Raw genomic sequence first — 26,793 nt, forward strand, 5'->3', positions numbered from 1 at the left:
GCTAAACCTTTACTTTTAAGTATAATACAAAGAAACTAAAGACTGGTTGATATAGTTCCAAATATTGCCTAAATCTACATTTTCTTGTATTTTGCTCATATAGAGCAAGTCTTAAAGTTCAAGGATACCATGAGGCAGATGACCTGATTTTTATATTCTTTCTTTACCTCTTCCAGGTCATGTTTGAATGAATTTATTCCTTCTGAAACAATCTGTTTACTCTTAGGATCTCTCAGATTAAAATTTTGTTTTTTTACAAAATTTGAATAAAATTTCATCTTATCATCATCATCCATTTACCCTACTCAGAATCATGCTTCTTCCACATTCTAACATTTGATGTGTACCTCATATTTCTGATGCCAGAATAACAAAATTTGTCTCCCAACTTCTCAGTGTTCTCACTTTGGTACTCATAACTGAGCAAAGTTATCCCAATGGCTTCTGACCAAGGCAAAAATATCTGGACTATTCACCTCATTGTTGCAAACATAATTCTAAGTATAAACCCTGCAACTTTGTTAATGCACGTTACTTTTGTGATCTGGGTCACACTGCCTTTGGACTTCTTGTATGTCTGAACATACACTAAGTGCACCGCCATGATCACTTTCTTCTGAAAAGCCTTGCTTGCCAAATTGGATAAACTAAAACAGATTCAGAACAATATGCATTGTAATTGATTTTTGAAAATAATACTTTCCTTTAAGGAATTAATTATTCAAATTTTAGACATTTATAAAAATATTTAATTAGCTATTTGGAAGAAGATCTATATGATATTGCATCTTGAGGTTTTCTGACCATTTAATAGACTCTTAAGGTCCTGGACATTATCTGAAGCAGAATTTGTAAGAATTTTTGTGATTTCTTTTACTCTTGATCTTAGCCAAAGCCTGAGTAGCAATGTAATTCCTTTCTAAGATTAATTTCTTCCTTTTTCCTCCATAGCTTTTGTCCATGAACTGGTAATATACTCTATCTGGAACACATGAGTTACTAATGGTATCCATATATTGCCTCCTTTCAACTTTGACTCCTAACACTGAAGGTTAGAATACAGTCATACTTCTTTCAGTGTCCAGAAATGCTAAACAAAACAAAAATCCCTTCTTCTACAGCTCCCATTCCCAAAATAGCATTTCAATTTAAACAGCTTGGGATTCACTGAAGCAACAACACTTAGAATTTAGTAATGAGGCATTCCTTTTGCTTCACATCTGTTGACGTTTTTGCTGTAGTCTTAAGATTTGAAGGGAAACCAATAAAAATTCTCAACAGTAATCATGAAATATTTTGAAGAGCTGACATACTAGAAGTTTATTCTTAATTTTTTTTTTATTTTTCTAAAAATGGGGATATATTCTGTGATTTTGAATAATTTACAACCTTTTAGTATTAATGTAATAATCTTATATTTTTAATGCTATTTTTACATTGTCTTTTAGAGGCATAAGGTGAGGTAATAGAATGATGCTTCTTTCACTTCTCTTTGTTTTTTCTAATATTTTACATCTCTTTTCTACATGTCTCTGCTTTGTTTTCTTCATATTCTTATCTATCTGTCTTTTATGTAATATGTCTTTCATTCTTCATGGAAAAAGGAGTGGTTTCCCAAGAAGACAGAAGACAGATAGAGAAAGGGAATGTAGGAGAGCAGTTCAGCAAAAAATAGAGTATTCTGTAGCAAAACAACTTTGACAATTGTTATGTTATTGGGATGTACTTAGCCAATTGTAGTAGAATTTGTTCCTAGGTGTTGGGAATTGATATGTACTGGGTTCTATCCATGAAAAGATGACATTTATTATAATGTAGAAAGAATTAGAAATGTGTAAATGTAGAGTAGGTGGTCAATGAATCTTAAATGTTTTCTGGAACAGATGGATTATAGGGAGACATTTTTGCTGACACTGCTCCACTACAAGCACACTCCTGGGCTTTTAATTCATAGCACAGCTATTTATTTCCATAAGAAAAATATAGGAAGTGAATTAGAGGAGAAGAGAATGTTGGAGGATGACTGAATTTGGTTTAATATTTAAGGATACTTCAATTCCAAATTCTAGGATTTATATTTAAATGACTGGCTGAAAATTATTTATCAGACCTTTTTAAAAAATTTAAACCCAGGCATTACATTTGCCTCCATTGCAATCTCATCAATTTCTTTCATTTATATTTTTAAAATCAGTTTTCATCTATTAATGTTACTGAAGCCATATTTAAAGTTTTGGCTAAAACTATTGGGAGAAAAATTCTGTTTGTCTTCCTCTTGCCTATAATACTGCCCCAACTTACAGAAAAGATGAAACAAATGCTACAAAATATGTATAAATAATTAGTTTTTCTTTTGACTTCTGGGCTCCTGTAGGTGGTCCATCCTCACTCTCAGCATGGAATTTCCTAGAGGAATCCTCATGCTTAGAACTCCCTTTACAGTAATACCATTAGATAGCTGAGAAGTAAGGGGCATCTAACTGAGCTATTTTAGTTCCTTTAACAGTACATTATGTTTATGCTTTTAGGTGTTTTTTTTTTGTCCTATATTTGTAAGTCTGTTCATTCATAAGGGCAAATAGATAGCCATTTGGCTTTGTTCATGCATCAAAGGTATTTTTAGTATTTTGAAATTCAAATCTGTTTATTTTCTGGGGGTGCAAAATTAAAAGTATGACACAATAGTTTTTGTAGTGAAATACTACATTTCCAAAGCTAACCACAAGTCATAGTGAGAAGAACAATGCCAGTAATTTAAGCACATGGGGAAGTCTTATCGCTCAGAAATAAAATATGTTACATATTTTCAGCAGTACTTAATAGCATCTTATAAGAACCCTAAGCCATTAAACTTATTTAATTCCTGGACTTCATTAGTTATTTTTTTGTTACCAGAAAGTTTAGCGCTGTTGAATACCTTGGTTCTTCATCCAGCAAGAGAATTCAGGAAATAGGCATGAAAGTAAGAATAAAGTTTATAAAGAAAGGAATTTAGTGTAACAGGATAGAAGTGATGGGGGGGGAGAAACATGTCCTGCTTCCCATGCAAGAAATGGGAATAAAGACTCAGAATTATGGTTCTCATCTAGTAGTCTTATAATTTCTGAGTTGGAGGATAAATCTTCTGAGATCAGGGTCTGCCGCACTGGCTAAGTCACAGCTTTTTTTAGCACAGTGGCAGAGGATTCCTGTTTCACACCAAATTCTTTGTCTCACGAATGAAAAGAGTACAGTCCTCAGACAATGGAGGATGAGCTTACAGGGAAGAAGTTTATTAAAAGAAAGGACACAGCTCCCACCTGGGATAGGGAGGGATCACAACAAGCTGACAGTGAAGTGACAGGGTCTACTGGTTTTAACCTGTCTGCTCTTGGGTATTGTCCCATCTTGATGTGAATGAAGTGTGCAGAAAGCAGCATTCTGGTTGGCTGTGGCCATAACGTTCTAATTGGTTGTACCCTTTAAATTGTGGAGGTTTGAAATTCCTGCTATTCCATCTAGTGTTTCATATTGGTCTTTCTTGCTTTTTTTTTTTCTTTCTGCCCTTTAAAGTTGCTGGGAAGTGAAAATGGAGTTTTCCAGGGGACCTTCTGTCCTAGCTATACAAATTTTAGCTAACAGGGGCATAGCCCACTTGCTCAAATACATGTGTTCATTAAGATACTGGATCTGGGGGGCTAAGATGGGGGTTTAAACAGCGAGGCATCATCCAAGCCTACTCATATCACAGGGACAAAAAGTGTGCTTTAAGACTTCCATTTGCTAAACATGTCTTTTATTCTTTTGTCCCTCTACCCATGGCTAATGCTGATAGCCCTGTATTGTAAACAGCCCTTTTTCTTTTATATTATACATGTAAAAGGAGATAAGGAGGGGTGGCTAGTTGCTCTAGCTTTCTAGTTTTTATTTGCTAGTTTCCATGTTGAGTCTAGCCCTTTTAATATTTATTAAAATAATATAATTTCCCTGTCTCCTCATCTATCTATCTTTTCTCATCCAACACTCTTGGCTAACAATTTTCAAAGGCCATATCGAACTCAACTACACAAAGCAAATAGATTTTATGTTTTAGAAAACTTAAAATAGAATCCACTTTGGAATCGGTCATAAAATAATCCATACCCCTTGGCAGCTTTTTTCATTCTCCGTATCCTCTAAAAAGAAAGGAAGTAGTTGTAGAGAGCCACCATCCTTTCTTTCCAAAAGGGAGTTTATTGATATGTGGAATCTGAAGCAGACTCAAGAGTTTCATGTAAATTTGAGATCAGACACTATTCTGTAGGAACTGTGCAAACTATATGCCACAGTAAATACATTTTATAGTGAAGTCAGCATCTCCACAATTTTGTAGAAAATCCAGTCCATTTGTTTTTTTTTATTGCAGTTGAAAAACACTGACACATGATAGTAAGTTGACCAAATCTGTTCCAAATTACAGAGTGAAATTCAAAGTGCTAGGAAAATAAATGAAGTACCTAAAATCTTTGATTTTTTAAAATCTTTTAAGATAGAAAAGTATCATTTCTTTGAATTTTCAGATACTTGTATGAAAAATGGCTCTTTTTTTTAACCCATTAGTCTAGACAAGCATTTTATATAGGGAAGAAACACACACACACAAACACACACATGCACACACAGACATTTTAAGGTATGCAACAAAGAGACTATAGTGAGCCTCTGAAGCTACATCAGGATCTACTGGGGTCACACTGTTTAGAAACCCTTTGCTTCTTGCTGGTCTGCCCCATGTCATAGGAGAGTAGCTAGTTTAGACAGACAAATCTATTTCATTTTTTAATTGAACTTACTGCAGCTTAATCTGATCAAAAAAGAATCAAAAGTCTGAGGATTTTTGGAATAGGCAATTTAACTTTAAGTGAATATCTTCCTTTTCTGTTGTTTTTATGTTAAATTTGTAGCATATAGATGTATACAGACTTATGGAAAATACATGAGTTAATGGTAAAGCTATTAAAATCATAATGATTTAATGATTTTTATATATTTGTACAATTATTTAAGTACAAATTCATTTAAAATGAAGAAACTGTATTATAGGGATTATAAGGACAGTGGGCATATTGAAAGATAGTAAAATATGGAAAGAGAGGGAATGAGTTAGAACCACTTGCATTTTTTTCCTCCTCAGACTTTTTGTAACAGTTTAAATCAAGCATGTAGGTGTCAACTTGCAGAACAATGTACTTGGAATTAGGCACATGATGCTTGTTAACAGTAACAAGGCTTGTTAATCCAAATCTCTTCAGACCTTGCTGAAAATATCCTTTTGTGCATAGGTGCAGCAAATAATGAACCTATTTCCTGTGCATGTTTGTTTAGCTCAGGTAAGTGCCTTCACCTTTTCTCTGAAATGCTTTAGGTATCTAGGACAATTTACTACAGCCAGACCAGTCCACTTGACTTTACACCCGATTATTTTACTCAATTAACAAAGGATAAAAATAGGGAGGGGCCAAAGGGAAGTGACTAAAATACCAAATGTGACTGCAAGTTTTGAGATACTAGGATCAGTAAGGAAAGTCTATTAGGCAATGTCTCTCTTCATATAACTATAACTCTGAATTTTAAATGGAAATTTTCCTATTGTTAATATATTCTAACAAACTGGGCTTGGATGTTCTATATGTGTATTCTCCCATGAAGAGCTAAGCAGCAGAGAATTGAATTATTAGATGTATATATATTCTTATATTCTCTGTGTAGATCACAGAATTACTTTGTGGTTTTGAAGAAAGAAATAACCGTTTCAAAAATGTTCTCTAGGGTGATTGTTCTGCTGTTTCTGTTTCTATGGGAGCTGCCCCTATTCTAGTGAATAATAGTGGACTCTGGTACCTATCCCAATATTTATAAGTAACTGTTTAGAATAATATTGCAATAAAAACATTCTGTGAAAGTTAACCTGTGGTAAAGCTTGTAAACATTTCACAAAACAAATCCATTTCTTATAAATGACATACTGAATTTGCATTCCTCACTGACATCAATGAACTTATTTCAAGAGATCTATTTATCTATTCATTTTCATTGACCAAATTCAAGCATATCAGCCAGTTCTTCAAAATTATGGTAGTCTGATGGTTAGGAAATGTTCTGTAACTTTTAAGGCAAAGATAGAAGATAAAAGGCATTTTCTATTTATTTAGGTACTACAGGGTTTGAATTCAGGGCCTTTTGCCTGCCAGGCAAGTACTCTACCACTTGAGCAAATCCTTTTACTTTTAGTTTTAGTTTTCATATAGGGTCTTGTGGTTTTTGCCCTGGGCTGCCCTCAGACCATGAGCCTCCTCCTACCTATGGCTCCCGTGTAGCAGGGGTCATTGAAATTAGCCACCATACCGGGCTTGTTTTTTGAGATATGGTCTAGCTTTCTTTTGCCTTGGCTGCCCTTGCACCTCTTTTTCCTGCATAGCTGAGATTATAGACACGAAGAGCAATGTTCTACTCCAAAGACATTTCTTTAACCACAGCACAGAGCAGTGATTATCCAATTCATCTCATTTAAAAAAAATGTCTAATGATATGAGATGTCACCCATCACGTAGAACTCTGCAGTCATGAAACAAAATCCAAAGGGGGAAAAACACGAAATCTAATATTGATGAGCACCATTTCTTTTAAAATTATCACTTCAAGAAATAACAGAAGCAAATATTAAATTTGCTTGAAGAACACTGTCAGTAGTTAGATATTTCATTGCTTTTTGGAACTTCATAAGTTTTAACCTGTCTTACTTCTACTATAGTCTGTTTCTTAGTCAGATGTTTTCAAAATCAGTGCTAACAGAGAAACAGGAAAAAAAGGAAGAAGACTAAAAGTCTTTCATTTTTCTTAGGAGAATAGTAATCAGGATTTTATCTTCTAATAGGATAGCTGACACTAAGCTTGTTGGCTGAGAAGAATTGTGTGAATCCAACTCATAATCCTTTCAGAATGCACTTACTTCCGCGAGTGATAACAGATTTCTCACTTCTTTCTTTTCTTCCTCATATGCAGCAACATTTCTGTCCTACAGGAGCTAACCTTCTCAGCAAGAAGTTTAAGTAAGACTGCAGTAGCTGGAGAATTTGCAAATATTTTATCTTCCACTTTCTGGAATATGAGCAATCATCCATTTTAAACTGTAACAACTTCGCCTAAAAATGGTCAACATAATTAATCAAAATAACCAGAAAGTGACATTGGCAAAAAATGTATTTTCTAGGTGCCACTCAGGAATATTTAGTATTATGGGTAGGATTATATCTAATCATTCATTAGTTGTATAATTTCCTATTCTATACTATGTCAAAACATGAACATGCCATAGGATTGGTTTCTGAATGTTAGGTTATCCTTTTGTGCATAACCACATTTTACATTGTAGCCCTCCTAAATATGTCATTTCTAAAACTGATACCAAAATGCTTCTTTCTTTAAAAAAAGACTTCAGAAATACAATTCTCATTTTCATATTTGCTATATTATTATTATATATGACAATAAATTTAAAGGCTACTTTTATTTTCCTTGGCAGTCATAGTTTATTACTTGAAAGCCAAGTTAAAAATCTAAAATTGATTTCCCAGGTGAAACAAGTTTTAGCCAACCATCTGCTCAGGAGAGGGGAAAGGCAGACAAAGCTCATTCTTTTCTACTGCTGCTTCTCACTGCTGTTAGGTGACTGCTGGGAACTTAAAATAGGATTGCCAGGTTTAAGTTTTCAGAATATAGTGTAAGCATATGTGTTTAGTTGGGATTTGGGGCAGGGAGAGCTTTACTGAAACCTGTGGGAGTGACTAACATTAGGTACCAAGGTTGCTAAGTGCTTGCTATATATGCTTCTGTTTTCCATCTCAAATTTGTGACTCACCACTAAAAAACATGACAATACTAAATATGTGGATCATTTGGGAGACTATGTCTAGACTTAAATGTTATTACAATAACTGGATTTCTTAATTCAGTGGATTTCCATGTTCAGGATGCCTATATAAATTGGGTGCTACTTATAAATTAAAGGAATAGCTAGGAAAAAAGAGGTAATATGAAGCTAAGAATTTGTGATAACATTGAGATATAGAACTCATCGAAAACTTTGTAATGTTCATGATGAATCCAGTGTAGAAGAGAATTCCTGGACGTGTAGAGTCTGCTAACTTGCCATTGTGAGATATGCTTTAATGAGAAAAAGTGAAATAATTGGCACAATAGTAAAATCTAATATATGAAGCTAGAGTTTGAAATACTTACAGATACTAAAATCATGTTTCATATGATTGAGGAATTCATAGGGAATATCGTATTAAAGGTATTTTCCATTAAAATATAAATTTTTTTAAATCTTGCTTTTATTTTCTTATATTTATGGATATTTCCCTGGATGCCTGACTCCACATCTTCATTTATCAAAGTCTATGTGGTATTCCAGCATTAAATCTCTCTGCTTTTACCAGATCTAGTCACACATACACTCATCCACATTTTAATCTCCTCTTTCCCTCCCATTCTATTCCTTTCTTTTTCCATTATTTTGCCTGATCCTTTCATATAGAGAATTTCTATACTGTCTGCTATACTTCACAGTATCTCTTAAATATATTTCTATAACTTTGGAAATTTGGGAAGATTTTCACCCTTATATATCAGTACAGAAGTCTTTTTTTCCCCCACAGAAAACCCAAAAGCTAAAACTTATCAAGTGAAACAGAAATAGTAATTTTGAAGCAAGAAAATGTGTACTACTTAATGTCATTCATGTTAAACCTATTCGATGATGACCAATATTTCACCATAACTAGTGCTTAACTTCTGTGGTTATACTAGCTACTTGTTTGTTTTGGTTTTGGCTTTGTACCTTTATTAATTCAATGATTCAGTGGTGAATATATTGTTTCAGGGTCCTCTTTTCCTGAATACTAAACTATTCAATTGTTTAGTATGCATGACCGTCATAATTACTATTTGGAAAAAAGAGAAAAAGTAGAAAGAGGAGAAAAAGGGAGAGGAGAAGAAAAGTTGAGAGAGGAAAGAAGAGAAAAATACATGTATTGTGTATATTCAAGACTCAAAGCAATTAGACGTTCACAAAGAGCTATCTAAATGTGTATGTTAGATTCTATTATTTAATGAAAGTAAAACAAATTAAAAGGTCATAGCTATTTTTATTTTTTCAGATTATTATAGAATATAAACCAAAAGTACTTCCACATGTTTTCTCATTATTTCATGTTGTAAATTTATTAAGCCCATGTATGCCAATGTGAATCTAGAAAAAGAATTGTTATTTTATGCAACATTTACCAATATATCAAATTCTGTAGTCTCTATAAGAAAATAGTGAAATGCTCAGAACCTAGTCCTTGCTGCCTCTTTGACCTTCAGAAATGACTCTTGCCGGTAAAGTTTTGGTTTGATTTACGGACATTTCATTTGAACTTTGTTTAAAATTTGAATTGTCTATCTCTATTATGCAATCCACTGTGGTTTACTAAGCCTGACTTTATATTCTTTAACAATATTCAAAATACTGAAATGTGATAGACTACTTGGATAAGATTTCATTAAGTAAGTACATATAATTTAAGTGTGTTAAGAGAGCCTCTAAGGATTGTTTTTGCCTCAATGGCAAAAAAAAGCATTCTTTTTTTTATTTTAAACAGAGATCTGAGAAATACACTTCTTCATGTTAAATGTTAAGCATACTAAGCCCTAATATTAAAAATTAGTGATTTTTTGGGTTATTCATATTTTGTAATGAGAGAAAATGGGAAAAAAAATCTTCCCTTCAATGTTGTAAGTGATTCTGTGAGATGTTAAGATGTGCTGCATTGGAATGTTTCAAATTAAGTTTTATCTACATGAGAAATAACAACCTCAGAAACAACGTTAAAGAACAAAATCTAGGATGGCTAGGATGAGATGAATGCTGACTAAGGGCAGGTCACACAATTGGCTCCCCTCTGCCACTGTGATGTAGAATAAACATAGAATAATAAAGGTCTTCCTATTAGTGAGTCTAAACAGGTCTCTTTTATTGAACACAGTATTTAGCATGCAAGAGTGAGCACAGATTAGAAGAAAGATTCTGTCATAAAGAATTCCTAAGCCTCTTCCTGGGCTGTTTTCTTCTTATTCACATATATTTCTGCTTGAGTATATTTATAGCTACCTTTTTCATTGCTTTGTTAGTATTACTAGCACTTGAGAAGTTTCCCACCTCTGAGGAGAAATGATGAAAGTCGTTTAGTAGAAGGACATTGCTCCAGTGGAAAGGGTTTACACTCTAATGTTTTCTAAGTGTGTCTTTTGGGCTATAAGTGAGATCTGTGCCCTGTTTCCCAGATGAGCACATAAACTCTGAGTAAGGCATTGCTTTCTTTAGTTGCCTCTTGGGTGCTTTTTTGTAAACCTCTATATATAGTTTTGCTGAATCATGGAAAATAGAAACTTTTTCTAGCTAGAAATATTTTCTATATATTTGTGACAAAATGGCAATGTAAGATGAAAATATGATAGTAGAATCTAAATCTTCTTGGCACTTTTAGATAAAACAGGCCAATATTTTACCATCATTAAGGCTTAATTTCTATGGTTATGCTATCTATTTGTTTTGGTTTTGTTTTTTTATCTTTGTAATTCATTGATTAAATGGTCAGTGATTCAGTGGTAAATAAAAATACCAGGTCCTCTTTTCAGGGTTTAGTTCAAGTGTCATCAAATGCTCTAGCAATCCTGTAAGTTGTATGTAGGCATCTTGTTTCATATCTGAAGAATATGGGGCTTAAGGCAAGAGTCTAATTAAAATTAACCCAAGTATTGCAGCTGCTACTTGTCAGAACAAAGAGGAACCACATTCATCTGATGCCATAGCCCATGTGTTTCTACTTCATTAATCCAATACTCAATCCAAGGCTTGTACTATTGGAAGAGGTCATTTTTCTTTCTTCCTAGTTGAGAAATTATACCTTTTCCTATCCCAAGCCTGCATTCTGAAAGCAGCAAGACAGTCAGTTAACGTACTCTCAAAAACAGCAGTGTGGCAACATAACCATGGAGCAGACTTGGGCTAACTATTGTTAAAATAACTATCATAAAATCAAAACTCATTCTGTTCCAAACCTGTTCATAAAATCTCCATAAAATATAACTTCCCAATGAGGATATTTTGGCCAGTAAAAAAATCCACTGATAATAATTACTCTGGGTTAACAGTTGTAAACTAGCTCCATCCCAAAGAGAATAAAATATACAGACATCCTACTTGTAGTATGCCAATGTGCTAGATTAGGACCATATTGATCATCAAAGGGAGAAATACTCGTTACCTTTATGTATAGGCACATAAATATTTTCCTCCTAAGGTCAGAGTAAAGTCACTCTTATTATTAATGTAGCCTTCAGTCCATGCTTAGTCACCCTGTATGCCTGTATAATAACAACTTCCACCTCTCCTTGCTCCTTCAGACCGAAGGGAAATAAATAACTGGCACCTTCTCCTTATGATGTTTATGTAATCTATTTTATGTTCAGGCCATCTATGGATAAAAACATTTTATATTTTCCTTCAAATCCTCTGTTCAATGCCTATAACGCAACCTATGTATTTGGGAGGAAAAGTGCTGTATAAAATGGTTTGTTCAAGCATAATTAAGTATCTCTGCAAAGGAAGGTGCATTCGTAAATGGTAATGAAAATTCTGCCATCAGGACAATCACCAGTTATTTCATTAGTATCTTATTGCAACCAACATCTTGGAAACTGCTATGCGTAATCTTTTATAAGAGAATAATAAAGAGAAATGAGAAGATCATAGGTACAGTATTTGGCACAGTGATTTATCCCAGAGAAAGGGGAAAATAGAGCAAAAACAGAATATGACAATAAGTAGCTTTTTTGACTTGCTCAGATTTTAGTGAGTTTTTAGATGTATTTATGGTGAGTGAATTCACTGAATAGGTTTCCCATCCTTACCAGGTGTCTAGGAGGAAAGCTAATATGGCTGATTGCTTTAAAAACAATTTTATCATATGGCTATTACATTTAAATTGCATGACAACTTTAAAAAATGAAAGAATGGACTAAAAATCTGATTTTACAATATTAGTATAAGCAGGAATTATCTATAATTTACCTTAAAAGTACATAAAATTCATAACTGAAGAATATGTATCTTAACACGACAGAAACTGAAGCTAACTCATAGCACAAAGGAAAAATAAAAGGTCACTGAAGATTCAAGTAAAAATATGAAAGGATTGTTTTCATCCCCCCAATTACATAAAATAGATGGGAAAATCATAGTGGTTATAATTACATTATATATTTCAGTATCATGTACTGTACCATAATTTCATTTATTGTCTTTTCTTCTTTTTCTCTCACCTGTCGTGTTTGCTTTTTTCTTTTTTCCTCTTTCTTTTATTTCATCATTTTTATATTTACATACATGTGTATACATTGCTTAGGTCCACACATACCATTTCCAGACAGAACCTGTTCCACCCTCTTGTTCATTGATTTTGTTGAAAAGAAAAATAAGAGATAATAAGAAAGACATAGCGTTTTTCCTAGTTTGGGGTAAAGATAGATATACAGAGAGAATCCTAGCATTTCTTCATTCACTTGTGTATTGCAACCCACATTGGTTCATCTCTGGCAGAAATCTTTGCTACTCCCTGGTCCCCTGCCCATAGTGGCCTCTGACAGTTTAAGATTACTATATTCATTCCTCTACAGTGGTCACATCACCCACATCCAAGTTTTAGGTTTCCTTCCCTTTCCCTATTCCTCCCATGCATGATTTCCCCTTAGTATGTGACCCATGTCCAAGAGTATTTGTGCATTTATTTTAAGTCTATAATTTGCATATGAGGGAGAACATGTGAATTTTGTCCATCTGAGCCTGATTAACTTTGATTAAGATGATGTTCTCCAGTTCCATCATTGACTTGTGAATCATTCTTCTTTGTGGCTGAGTAAAATTCCGTTGTGTATAAATGCCACATTTTCTTAATCCATTCATTAGTTGTAGGGCATCTTGGCTGTTTCCATACCTTGGCTATTGTAAATAGTGCTGCAATAAACATGGATATGCAGGTGCCTTTGTAGTAACCTGAGTCACATCCTTTTGGGTTTATACCTGGGAGTGGTATAGCTAGATAATATGGCAGATCTATGCTTATTTTTTTAAGAAGCTTCAATACTGTTCTCAAAAGTGGTTATACTAGCTTACATTTCCACCAGCAGTGTATGAATGTTCCTTTTTCCCTGCATCCTCACCAACGTTTGTTGTTGGTTGTGTTCTTGATGAGAGCTATTCTAACAGGAGTGAGGTGGAACCTTAGTGTGGTTTTGATTTGCATTTGCTTTATGGCCAGGGATGGTAAGCATGTCTTCATGTGTTTTTTTTTTTTTTTTTTGCCATTTGGACTTCTTTTGGAACAGTTCTGTTAAGTTCAGTTGCCCACTATTTTTGCTTCATTAATTTTTGGGGAGTTTAGTTTTTTTGAACTCACTGTATATTCTGGTTATCAGTCCTTTGTCTGATGTATAGCTAGCAAATATTTTTACCCACTCTGTGGGTGGTCTCTTCAATTTAGAAACCATTTCTTTTGTTGTGCAGAAGATTTTTAATTTTCTGTAGTCCCATTTGTCCATCCTTTCTCTTAGTTGCTGAGCTGTTGGAGTTCTACTGAGGAAGTCCTTGCCTATACTTATTACTTCCAGAGTATTCCTTACTCTTTTGTGTACTAACTGGAAGGTTTTGGTTCTGACATTAAGGTCCTTAATCCACTTCAAGTTGATACTAGTACAGGGTGACAGGCAGGGATCTAGTTTCTGCAGACAGATAGCCACTTTTCCCATGAACATTTGTTGAAGAGACAGTCTTTTCTCCATCATATGTTTTTAATGCCTTTGTCAAAAATAAGGTGGGCATAGCTGTGTGGATTCATATCTGAGTCCTCTATTCTGTTCTACTAGTCTTCATATCTGTTTTCGTGCCAGTACCATGCTGTTTTTATTGCTATGGCTCTGTAGTACAGTTTGAAGTTGGGTATTGTGATACCTGCAGCATTGCTCTTTTTGTTCAGTATTGCCTTGGCTATTCATGGTCTTTTGTGTTTCTAAATGAACTTTAGGATAGATTTTTAATCTCTGTGATGAATGCCACTGGGATTTTTGATGAGAATTGCGTTGAACATGTAGATTGTCTTTGGTAGTATAACCATTTTTACTATGTTGATTCTTCTAATCCATGAGCATGGGAGATCTTTCCACCTTCTGTAGTCTTCCTTGATCTCTTTCTTCAGTTTAGTTCTCCTTGTAGAGGTCATTCACATCCTTTGTTAAGTTTATTCCTAGGTATTTGATTTTTTTTGAAGCTGTTGTAAATGGAACTGTTTTCTGATGTTCTTTCTAAATTTGTTCATTGTTGGTGTATATAAAGTCTTCTTATTTTCTAAGTTGATTTTGTATCTTGCTATTTATGGTGTCCAGGAGTTTTTGGCTAGAGTTTTTGGGTCTTTGAGGTATAGGATCATGTTGTCTGGAAACAGAGATAGTTTGACTATTTCTTGACCTATTTGTATTCCTATTATTTCTTCTTCTTGCTTTATTACTCAGGCTAGGAATTCCAGGATTGTGTTGAATCAGAGTGGGGAGAGTGGGCATCCTTGTCTCATTCCTGACTTTAGGGAAAATAATTTAAGTTTTTCCCCATTAAGTATGATGTTGGCTATAGATTTGTGATATATAGCCTTTATAATGTTGACATACATTCCTTCTATTCCTTGTTTTCTTAGAGCTTTTATCATGAAGTGGTGTCAAATGTTATCAAACACTTTTTCTGCATCTATTGAGATGATCAAGTGCTTTGTGTCTTTGCTTCTGTGAATGTGCTATATTACATTTATAGATTTGCATATGTTAAACCATCCCTGAGATGAAGCCAACTTGGTCATGGTGAAAGATCTTTCTGATCTTTCTGATACGTCATGGGGTGGTTCTATTTTTGTCATGCCTGTTTGGTGTCCAGGAAACATCCTGTACCTGAATGGGTGAAACTTTCTGTTATTATTTTATTGAATATATTGTGTGTCCCCTTAGCTTGCACCTCTTCTCCTTCTTCAATGCCCACGAATCTCAGGTTTGATCTTTTGATGGAGTCCCTGAGTTCTTGCATATTCCTTTCTCAGGTCTTGAGATGTGTGACTGAGATTTCTTCTATTTTGTCTTTGAGCTCTGAGATTCTGTCTTCTACTTGTTCTAGTCTGCTGTTTTCTGTTTGACTAAAGGGACTTTTTATTTGCACAATTTCTGTTTGATTCTTTTTTCTGAGGTTTTCTATATCTTTGCTCAACTCCTTTTTTTATATTTTGGGTTGTCATCTTTAATTCAGATATCTCTCATTTTATATTGCTCTTTGTTTCACTTTGGTGTTTGTTGAGGTCATCTCTTGAGTTCATTTATTTGTTTCTGTGTCTTCTCATATTCTTTATCTTTGGTGTCTTGAAATTTCTTGAGTGCATTTTGTAAGTTCTGGTTAACCATGTCTAGTATCTTCTCCATGAACTTCTCAGTGATCTCTTCCAGGATTTCTGGTTTGAGGGTTTTTATGTGGATGTCACTGGGCTTCTTAGTGACATTTATTATTGTTTTGTTGAGTTCCAGAACTGGGCATCCGTTTTGTTCATTTCCCACTGAATTCTGTATTGAATTATTTTTTTAAGGAGAGCAGTTTCCATCCTTTCTTCTTCTCATTGCTACATAGTGCTGTGCAAGTATGTTCTTGATAAGCTATTTGGTGGTTTTGATTGCCTGTTTTTTTTCCCTGATTTAATTTCTGTGTTTGACTGATTTGGTTGTTAATTAGGTTGATGTGCCCTTTTTGTCCCTGGCCTGGAGGTGTAATTTACAATAATAAATTCACAGATTCAATGCCAGACCAGTTGTTTACATATTATATAGAAAATCCCTTGATGATAATATCTATAAACAGTGGGCACTGGGGGTGGGGTAATGGTTGCTAGGCTAGTTATAGATTTTGGGGAATTGGTAAAGGTGGCACTAGAGTGGGGGGTGGGAAAAGGAGTGGGTAGGTAGAGGAAGAGGTATGGGGCTGCTGGGTTTTGTGGCCCTTGTGTGTGTTTGTGTGTATTTGTTTTTTTAGTAGAGGTTGCTTAGGGGCTGGGGTTATGTACGGTTGGTATAGTTGGCTAATTAGTGGGTGGTAAATGTGTAGGAGAGAAGGGTAGTGTCGTGATAGATTGGGGGAGGGTAGGAGGGGGTGGTGAAGGTGGTGAAAAGAGAGGATGAAAAGGGGCAGAAAGAGTACTTGAGAAGTAGAATAATGGATTATAGCACAGGAGAAGAAAGGAAACTGAAGAGAGTATGAATAGCAATAAGAGAATAGTGATGGTGCAGTTAATAATGCAAGGGGAAAACCAAAAGAAACATAATAAAAAACATTGGGTTTAGGAAGCATAAAAAGTTCAGTCGTTTGGTAAAAATTCTGGAGTTATGTCTTTGCTGTCCAATCCAGGTATTGGCATACAAGCAGGTGCTCTGATGTGGTCAGTGACTGACTTGTGAGTATTATTTCGTCTTTCTATACTCAAGATTAGTTGGAGTTGTGAAGTGAGGTAATAATTCCAGCTCATGCAGGGTGGTCAGAGCTGTTGTTTTCACCAAGCAGTAGCTGTGTTGCCCTTCAACTGCAGCTCTGTTTGGTCAACTCCTCTTCAAGCAAAGTGAGGCAATTCAGTTTTGAATGCTGGCCTCTATCCCAGAGATCAGCTCCGGGATTCACCATCAGCCCTGCTTTGGGAGATTGGTCTGTCGCCCCTCCTTGGCTCTCAGACTTTGTGCTTTTCCTGACCTCTCTTGGGTTCTAGTGGTTCCTCTGGAAATTTGGCTGTCACCCCATTCCTGCTGTAAGCCTTATGCTCTCCTGATCTCTGCTGGGTACTAGTGACTCCTCTGAGAGTTTGAATTGTCATGCTGCCCCTGCTTTCAGCCTTTGCTATTCCCACATTTCACTGAGTTCAGCACTCAGAACTCAGCTCCTTGCCCCATCTCTATTGTTCAGGTCACATTCAGCATTCCAACCCCATGTCCAGAGTCAGTTTTAGATCACAGTTTGCTGTTTATATTTTAGAGTTTTGCTGGGGGTGGGGGAGGAGCTCATTCTGCCCAGGGGCTGTGCTGGACTATTTTCCCAGGTTGGGTAGGGGAGTCACACATGGTGTGTGGTGCTCATTTGTTCATTCTACAGTTTCTTCTGGAGGGGAGAAAAGGAGTTGCTTTTTTCAGTGTGGCAAAGCATGGGAGGCTTTCCATGAGCTAGGGGTCCAGGATGTCACAGAGTTTGATTTTGATTTATATTCTATCTTCTGCTTCTTGGGGAAAAAAAAAAGAGAAAAAAATTTAAAAAATAAAAAGGAGAAATGGCCAGGTTTTTGTTTTTTGGTTTTTGGTTTTTTTTACCATGACTGGACATGTCTTTCTGGCAGTGCCATGTGGGATTTTTGCGACTGTTAGGTGAAATTAAAGGCTGAATTAAGGGTCATTCTTTGAATTTTATGTGCACCTAAAGTGATGGTGGTTATTCTTTTGGCTAGAAGCAATCAGAATTATCCACATATAGCTCCAATGTCTGTCTCATGGAGGTTTCTGGTGTCATGGAGCTTAGGATTTCAGATTCCCTACCCTAAGTACCATTTTGGATCACCTGCTTTATTCTTTTTCATTATTTATTTGCTATTTGTTTTGTTCTTTTTTAATTTTTTAAAATTTACTCAAAGTTCTAAAATCATATATTCTTGTGAACCAATTTGTCTTACAAGAGATTTATGCCACTTCATTATTATTAGCTTTAAATTATGTCAGTACATTTCATTTTTAGGCACTTCCCCTATTTCTTATTATCCCTACTTCAAAGAAATTCTGGCAATAAAACCATGTTACCAGTCATGGAAATGTTGGTCTCTGCTCATCCAAATTTCTGCCTGACTATAGCTTCTTTTCTTTATCATTTAAATATGAGTATCTCATGTCTTCTGAGGATTCCTATCACTTATACATAAAGAAGCATCAGTTTTTCTTTATGTATCAAAATTAAGTCAGAATGAAGCACCACCTCCATTTATGCTTACTTTCTAAGAGATAAAAATTGACTTCAAGGTAAGTCTTAAATCTTATCTTATATTCTACCTTTAGATAACTGAATCATCTTACAGTTTTCATGATAGTTCATTGACCCAAAAGCATTGCCAGCTTTAAACCAAATTAGAAAAAAATTTCCCATGTTGTAGCCATTTTGGTAAAATATCTGCTTCTTTCATTTTTTTCACTAATCAATTCTCTTTTTATACTTGCCAAAAAAACTGCATATTATGTACATCCAAGCAAACTTGGTCTAATTCATTGTGTTCTAAGTAATTCTTCCTATTATGATAGCCCAATAATTTTCAAAGTAAAGTCTGGGAACTCCTGGGAGGCTGGAAGTCAAAACTTTTCAAACTAATACTAAAATGTTCTTTACCTTTTCTTTCTTTTGTTTTTCTTCCCTCGTGTATGAATGGTGATTTCCTAAGGCTACATCATGGGTGATGGCTTCATTTCTTTTATCATTAATGTGACGTGTGCCTTATATTCTTCTGTTTTTAAACTATTTGATTAATATCTAATATGGTAGATGTTGATAGATACAACAAGCATAAACAAAAGCTTTGTAGGGTCACTGGTATCATATTTATAGTACAAGTATCTCCTAAGACTAAAATATTTGTGAACCATTGGTATAGTCCAGACATGGGTATTGTTTTTTACCAAATCTGAGAAATAACTGTAAAATATATCTGTTTAAAGTCATGCACATATTTATTCATCATTGTGAAATTATAATTGTACATCTTAAATGATTACAAATGGTTATATTCTCACTTTCTGTTATTTTCTCTCACAAGTTACCAGTACTTCTCCACCTGTTTTTTTTTTCTTTATCTAATACATCTGTGGGGCCTATAGAAGTCCTTGTGCTTGTGCACAGTCTTTGTTTTAAAGCAGTATTAAAGAAAAAGATAGTTGTATTTATTTCATTAAAGACATTTTATATATATGTATATATAACATTTGTTATATATATATATATATATATATATATATATATATATATATACACATATGTAAATATAACAATAACAATAATTTCCTGTAATGATTTTAGTTAATTTCCATCAACTTTTGATAAAATTTACAGAGTATAATAATTGGAAAGGGAATTTAAAACATTTAAAAGCATAATACAGATTGACATTTGCTTATTGTCTCTGTCATTATTGTATCCATGTGTAAAATAACTTTTACTTTTCTGTTGTTTACTATTATGTGGAGTGCATTTTGCATGATAAGAATCAACATTATTTTTGTTGAAAATGCTGAGAAACAGAAGTTTCCACAAGAGATAAATGTAACATATTACATATTTTATGGCCTGTCAGAATTAATAAGAATTCATTTTTATACTAAAATTTATAGTGACATCTCTGCTCCATTATTAAGACTATTTAATAAATCAAAGATCCAAGTCAATTGACCATCAGATTGTGATCATTATGGTTTCAAATACTTAAATTAGGAGGATGAATATAAATCTTTAATGTAAGTAATATTGACATTGCCTTTATGTAACCAAAAGTAATGCATAATGATTATAATATCATGGATATTCTGGTTAATAAACATTTCTCATTCAAGCTTTTGAATTTACTACTTCTCTTATTACAGAAATATATACAAATAAGAAATCAGATCTCTCTGAGGCATAAAGATGTTTCTTATTTACTTGGTTTAATGAAGTTTAATTATGTTATCAGAGGCTGAACTGATTTTATTCTACTATTCTGTTCCATTTTTTAATCTTGTTGCCTCTTGGCTGCAATATGGCTGTAATAATGTCAAAGCAGAACTATTCATTTACATTCTTTAACAATTTAAACAAGGCTTTACATTTTTCAAGAAATTTTAGGTTCTATAAAACTTGAAATGGCAGATACAGAGATTTCCCATATACTCCTGTTCCCAGCATGCATTGTCTCCCCCAGTGTCAACATCCCTCTAGGATTGATGACTTCCTCAGCATCTTTCAACCAACCTATCCTAATTTCTACATGCCCAGAAGTCACATGGACACATGACTATTTCCTAACCCAAAGTCCAGAAAGTGAATTTCAGGTTGAAAATTATGTATTGAAAAACGAATGTGTATTTCTCAGTCATCTGGGCTGAATACTTTAGAATTCAGAAAAATATTATTCAGAAGGGAGGGAGTCATTTCTGTTGACTGGGAAACCAACAGCTTTTGTTCCAAGTAATGATTTTAAAAGAATGGCTTGCACAGGGAACCCACAAACTGAGAGAACTAAGAGCCCAATTTCAGTAGTTGGGAGAAGACTAGACACACTGGAAGAGAGAGCACTGTTTCAATCTAGAAGGCAAAGTAAGAGAGCTGGTCAGAGCAAGGCAAATGAAACAGTGAATTGGAAGTTACAAGTGACATGAAAAGTCTAAAGTGATTTCAATAATCTAGACTGTGTTTTATTTCATGAATTATACTTCCTCTTCTTTTTTATTGTATTATTGTTGTACTATGGATAAACTGTGACATTTACAAAAGTTCTTACAATATATTATAGTGAATTCACCCCCTCCATCATTTTCCTTTAGTCCCCCTCCCCCATTCCTGGAATAGTTTCAACATGTCTCATTTTTCCATTTTCATACATGAGTATACACTATTTCCACTACATTCAACCTCCCTTACTTTGCACTGTTAGAAAACAACTGCAATGCATTTCTCCACTTTTACATGGGTATGTTTCAAGATATAAATAGTGCTAAGATTAAATTGGTATGACATTTGTCCACAGTTATATCAGCACACAAGTACAACAAAGAATATTCACAAGGTTATGATTTCCCTGAACATTTAGGATGGTGTCAGGAAGCCAAGCCAATTTTGTCTTTTGTTACTTTCTTGTATGCTGTCCAGTGAGGCAAGATTCTTTACAGTGTTATGATAGATAACCATGTTTTGTTAATCCCTGGTGGACTCTTAATTACTTAAAATCCCAATGAATTGCAAATAAAGTACAGAGTCTTGGGTTTCACTAGATCATTTTTTTTTCTGTAGAAATGACCCTGGAAAGTTGAGCAGTTAAAATCTTAACACATTTCTTTAAATATATTTGTTGTATAATCATTGTTAAGACTTAATTTTGCCATAAAAATTTACTTTGTATTTAATTAATTTGCCAAATTCTTCAGTAGCTACATAGTCCCACTTCAGCCTACCTATAAAAGAGATATTCTATGACTTTGCCTAGAGTGGAGGTAGAAACCCAATAATAGTAACTAAGCTGTGTCTGATACTCCTATTTCTTGCAGAAAATGAAAATTTGTAAAGTTATGTGGATATAGTACACATTTCTATTGGGAAATTCAGAATTGCAGAGCAACTGCTAAGTATGGATAACTGATGATCACTTATTTTTGTGGTTTGAGATTTATTATAAAGGTGTGACATTACTTTTGCATTGCCTTTTATTAACATTTCAAAGGTATATACACTATTTTCTCTTCTACACATAATAACAATTCCTTTCTGAGGAATGATGCTCATAAATATGAATGGTTTTCATCCTACCATTGATCAGCAGAGCTATATCTTAAGAGAATATTACATTTAGTAGATTATTAGAAATAAAGTATATAGATTTCATACCAGAAACATGAAAGAAGAATATTGTTTCCTCTAAATCCAACTTTTTGCAGTGAGAGGCAAGAATGTCTCTATTGCTAGCCTGAAGTGGATGAATGTGCGGGAGCACAGAGTCCATTGGGATTAACAACGCTGTTAGACCGCACTGGGATAGCTTTGCCTTCCAAATCCTACCTTTCTTCTTTTAAATGGAATGGGAAGTAAGAAAATAAGATATAAAACAATTTATCAAAACCCAGACCCTGGTGCTCACTTTTTCCCTCACTTTGCTACAAAAATTATAGACTTGTATGTGTCTGAACAAATATGTGCTTAAAATTTGCTGTGGGTGGCATTTTCCTAAAGAACCTAACTTGGTTTTATTTTTTGCTTTTTTTGCTTTATTCTTTCTTTAAAAAAATCCATTCTTTGGAGTAAATATATAAGGAGAATGACAATTCTGTTTTGGCTGTTTAAATTTTAAATGTTTCTATTAGCATGCCTCAGAATAAAATGTGAAAATATTCTGTAGGTTCACATACACACCTCACCTTAGGAGAAGAGTCAGATGTGTTTTCATATTTACTTACTCTGAGTTTCCCATTCTAATTCCAAACAAGTATCAGTAGCATCACCAAATCTCTTTTCTCAGCTTCCTATTTTAAGCACTGTCAAAAGAAGAGAGAAGGAAATCTTCACTCCTGTCTAAACCACTTGAACATCAAAAATAAGCTTCTGGCAAGAGATAGAAAGATCCAGTCTGACCCCAGGCTTAATATACACATTTTAGAAGTTCTTTTCTAGCACAGGAAATGGCACAGTCCCACATTGGGTGAGTTTATGGACATGCTCAGTTTAGATCAGTGTAAGACTTTAGGAAGAGACCTCAGCTGATTATTCAGAAAAGAAAAATAATTAAACACTCATGGAGCCAGATCTCTCCAGGAGCCTTCAAACACATTCTAATTTAGAACCCATGATAGTTGCACAGGATACACATTATTATTCTACTTTTTAGAAAAGAAGGAAAAGAAGAAAAAACTAAGGTTCCAGAAAGCATAATAACTTACCCAGGGTCCACTATTTGCATGAACCAGGATTCAGTTATAGATATGTCCAATTCCAGCTACAAAGTGTTTCCCTCTCCACAGTTCAGTTCAAAGCTACAGTCTTAATGAACAGTGGGATTCAGTCTTGCCTTACCCATTGGCAGCATAATCAACAAATCTCACAGCATGCAATTAAAATTATTTTGTCTAGATTCATGCTATCTAAACACTATGCATCACCTTTATTATTTGTTTTGTTTTCTTCTTGTAAGTTCTGTTGTGTTCAGTGGATGAAAATCACATTTTCATTTGAAGTAAAAAATTACCCTTATGTATTTCAATACATATTAGCTATACCCTGATAATGTACATAGATAACACACTGGTGTTAATTTTGAAATTTTCTAGGTAGGTACTAAAGTGTTATTTTTACATATTTAGAATTATCTGTGTTAATTTTCCAAGTCAATTAAAAATTTACTTTAATGTTACCTATTAAGTTTTTCACATTTAATGAGAAACCCCAATTGAGCGTATTTGTGAGAATCAACAAAAGCAAAACTAAGAAAAATCTAATGGGGATATAGAAGTTTTAAGTAGTCAAATCAAGACCTAAATTAATTAAAATGCATCTAATTCTCCAAGGTCTTTTATTCTTTTCACTGATGTTAACATAACTCAGGAGCACATTATTTACAAAATGAAATCATAATCACTGCAACAGCAGAATTTTTAGATATACTCAATGAAGACATTTATCATAGCCCAAAAAATATCAACCAAAAAAATCTGCATTCTTAACTGAAAATATTGCTGTTAATTTCTCTATATTATCTAATCTGAAAAGTAATTTTGTTATTGTTGGGTGGTGAGGACTGAATGTTTAGCACACTTGTGCTGAACAACTGAGCTATACCTCCGACTCCTCAAGGATATCTTCTTCTTTGTTGTTTTCTTCTTACTCCTGATTTTCCATAAAGTATAGTATGGAATATCTGGTGGCCTCATTTCTTCCAGGCCTACCTTTGCCTGCCATAAAGTATTATAACATTGGACAAATCACACGACATTTTGGAATCTCTTTGTTCTGCTTTATAAAATAAATATTTTAAGCCAAGGTATTTTTCAGTTATGAATAGGACTATGTGAAACTAAGTATATCGCCACTATTAATTCTATAATTAGAATATATCTCACCTTTTTCAGAAATCTTCATTATTTCACACGGCAACAATAATTGTAAAGGTTGCTGGGAGCAAAAACAGGTATTACAAAGTAATAAATTTTGTTATAATATATTTAGATGAGAAGTTGTTCTCATATCTTCCTCTGACATGGAGAAAAGTAAGTTGTTCAGAGAAAAAAAGTTAGTTCATTAGTTAGTTCAGAACTATTTGATCAGTGCATGATAATAAGAAATAATACAGATCAAAATTTTACAGACATTTAAAATAAAACATTTTTAAAACAATTTTTTGGTTTGTTATTATTGTGTTTAGAAACAGGACTGAATATTCCTTGAATATATTACAGTCAGTGATGATGCAATACTGTAATATTGTCTACTAGCATCTTATAGAATATATGCCCAGCCTGATTTCAGAGCATGTTCATGATTCCAAAAGCATGCATTGAGACAGAATATAGAAATTATTGAACCAAACAATTTTGCTTTTAATATAATTCAAACGAAGGATGCACATTTATATGAGCCTCCAATTACAGTTACATTTACATTTTAAAGCAAGAATGGTATGCTTCAGCTTGTCATAGAATGATAACAAAACATATTCTCTAAGAGTGACTTACCTTTTTTTTGTTCAACAATTGTGTTAATTTTTCTCTCTTTATTTTTTTATACTCAGTGCTAAACCACTAACTTCCCTTTTTTGATTTCCAAGTTAAAAATTTACAATCTCCTACTCAACTGAAAGCTTGTATGTACCTGGCCCCATGATTGACTGTTCATATTCATTATTTATTGCTTAACAATCATATGAATAAAGGTTAATGAAGATACCACTGTCCAAATCTATGAATTTAGTATGTAGCAAGGTGAAGAATTTTTGTGAGGCTGTCATTGCAAGTCTTATGTTCCATTGAAACAGAACTGTCTCCTGGCCCATCTCTCTCTCATTTGTCCATTTATTTTTATGAATAAGAATAAGTTAAATAAATGTTGGTTTTAAGGACCAATGCTGGTATTTGCAACATTTGAAATCATTTTTGAGATATATTGAATGGCATTTGACAGTCTATGTAAAATGAGTCTTTATTCATGTCTCTAGAATGAAACAGGCATATATTAAGTCAGTTCGTCACTTAATCGAGAGAAGTTACTGTGCCTTTGTCATGTTATTTACATGAGTATGTTCTTTGGGTGCTTTATGAACTCAGTCCTAGTTATTTCAAAATTCCCACAGATATTTATTTGTTCATATGGAAGCATGAGATTCTTGAATACATCAATAGTCTTTGAGAAACCTCATGAATTGTGTATTAAATGGATAGATTAAAGAGGTATCCTTCTTATACCCCTTGAGATTCATCACTGAAATTTAGAGTTTTTATTGAACTTTTCATTGTTGTTTGAAGTTGTTTTCATATATGCAGAGGAATATATGTTTCTCTTTCCCAAGACTAAGAATTGTGCAAACAAGGAAACATAGTTTATGACCAATATTTTTTGTGAGGATATTCCCTGAGCCCTGCCACTTGTGGAGTTTCTCTTTTATTAGGAGACCAGCAGAATGTAGTTGTAATCTTATCATTGATGTAAATTGTAACAATGTGTTTGCATTCAGTATAAAATAGTCTCTTTATTTTCTGGTTGTCACGCCACTGTATTTATTAACTAGATTATGACTTCTACTGCACATAATTGTACTTTTATTCATCTTAAAAGTAGCATATGCTCGTTATGGGAATGACATCAACTATTCCACTCTCTTTCTGGCTCATTTCTAGAAGTTATATAATAATTATAACATTTTCCATTTAAAATGTCAAATTAGAGAGTGGTTGACATTGTAAAGATAATGGCTCCTTAAGATATTTTTAAACGAGGGGAAAGTTTGAAAATTCTCACTCCTTTTTTCATTGTTTGGAGATTCTCATTTCCAAAAATAAGTATCTTTAATTCTTTTATGGACACATAGTGACATCGTAGGTTGTTGTTTTTGGCATTGTTGTTACTGAGGATTGAACCAAGGGCTGTGCGTATGCTAGGAAAATACTCTGTTCCTTTAACCAGACTCTTGTCAACTTTGTTTTTATTTTGTTTTTAATATAAAGTCTCCCTAACTTTGCCCAGATTGGCTTTAAAATTGCTGTCCTCCGGCTTTTGCCTCCCAAGAAGCTGAGATTACACATATGCATCACTACATCTAGCCACATTGTAGATTGTTGTGTAATTGATTATTTGTGCCTAATTATAAAGAAAAGGGCCACAAAACATGGAATTACTTACTTGTCCAAAATTTTGTCAGGCTTTCTTCTCTTTTCTGCTCTTCCACTAGTAGATTAGTACATAAGTAGTCCATAATACAAGCAAATACTAAATTCTTTCTATAGAAAATATCTGGGTATCAATATGTCTTAAACTAAAATAACTGCCTTTATAATTCACCAAAGAAAATCCTATTCACAGAAAGTTATGAAGAGGAGACTTTACAGCTTATCATTTAGGCCAGTGACCCCTGAATCTGAGAGGACTCATTCACTTGGTTATAAGTTTCTCATTATTTGTCGAAATAGCCATGCTAGTTTTCTAACTTGACCAACTGCCACCAGATTCCATCCTACTGAACCATCTTCCATGATGGTGGAGAGTGGAAGAGTATTTTCTTCTTCAATTTCACAACATCTATTACTGTCATCAGCCACAGTGTAATATTAAATGTCTTACCATTACACAAATTCAGTCCTAACAAATTACAGACTTAACACATTTGTTACTTCAGCCCTTCCTTTCTCATTTAT

At 34.0% G+C, this 26,793-nt stretch overlaps 1 protein-coding gene across 14 annotated transcripts in view; it reads left to right on the top strand.

Moving 5' to 3' along the window:
- Positions 1 to 26,793, top strand: part of Pcdh9 (protocadherin 9) — an 888,530-nt gene that overhangs the window by 762,374 nt on the left and 99,363 nt on the right. For 8 of the 14 annotated variants that reach the window (XM_074043252.1, XM_074043257.1, XM_074043255.1 and 5 more), the window contains one exon: positions 5,301 to 5,348. The exons of the other annotated variants lie outside the window; for them this stretch is intronic. In XM_074043252.1, coding sequence (XP_073899353.1) covers positions 5,301 to 5,348 — 48 coding nt within the window. The remainder of the gene's footprint in view (positions 1 to 5,300; positions 5,349 to 26,793) is intronic. 14 annotated transcript variants of the gene reach the window in all.

This window comes from Castor canadensis, chromosome 10, assembly GCF_047511655.1.
Source record: "Castor canadensis chromosome 10, mCasCan1.hap1v2, whole genome shotgun sequence".
In the NCBI taxonomy this organism is placed as follows: domain Eukaryota; kingdom Metazoa; phylum Chordata; class Mammalia; order Rodentia; family Castoridae; genus Castor; species Castor canadensis.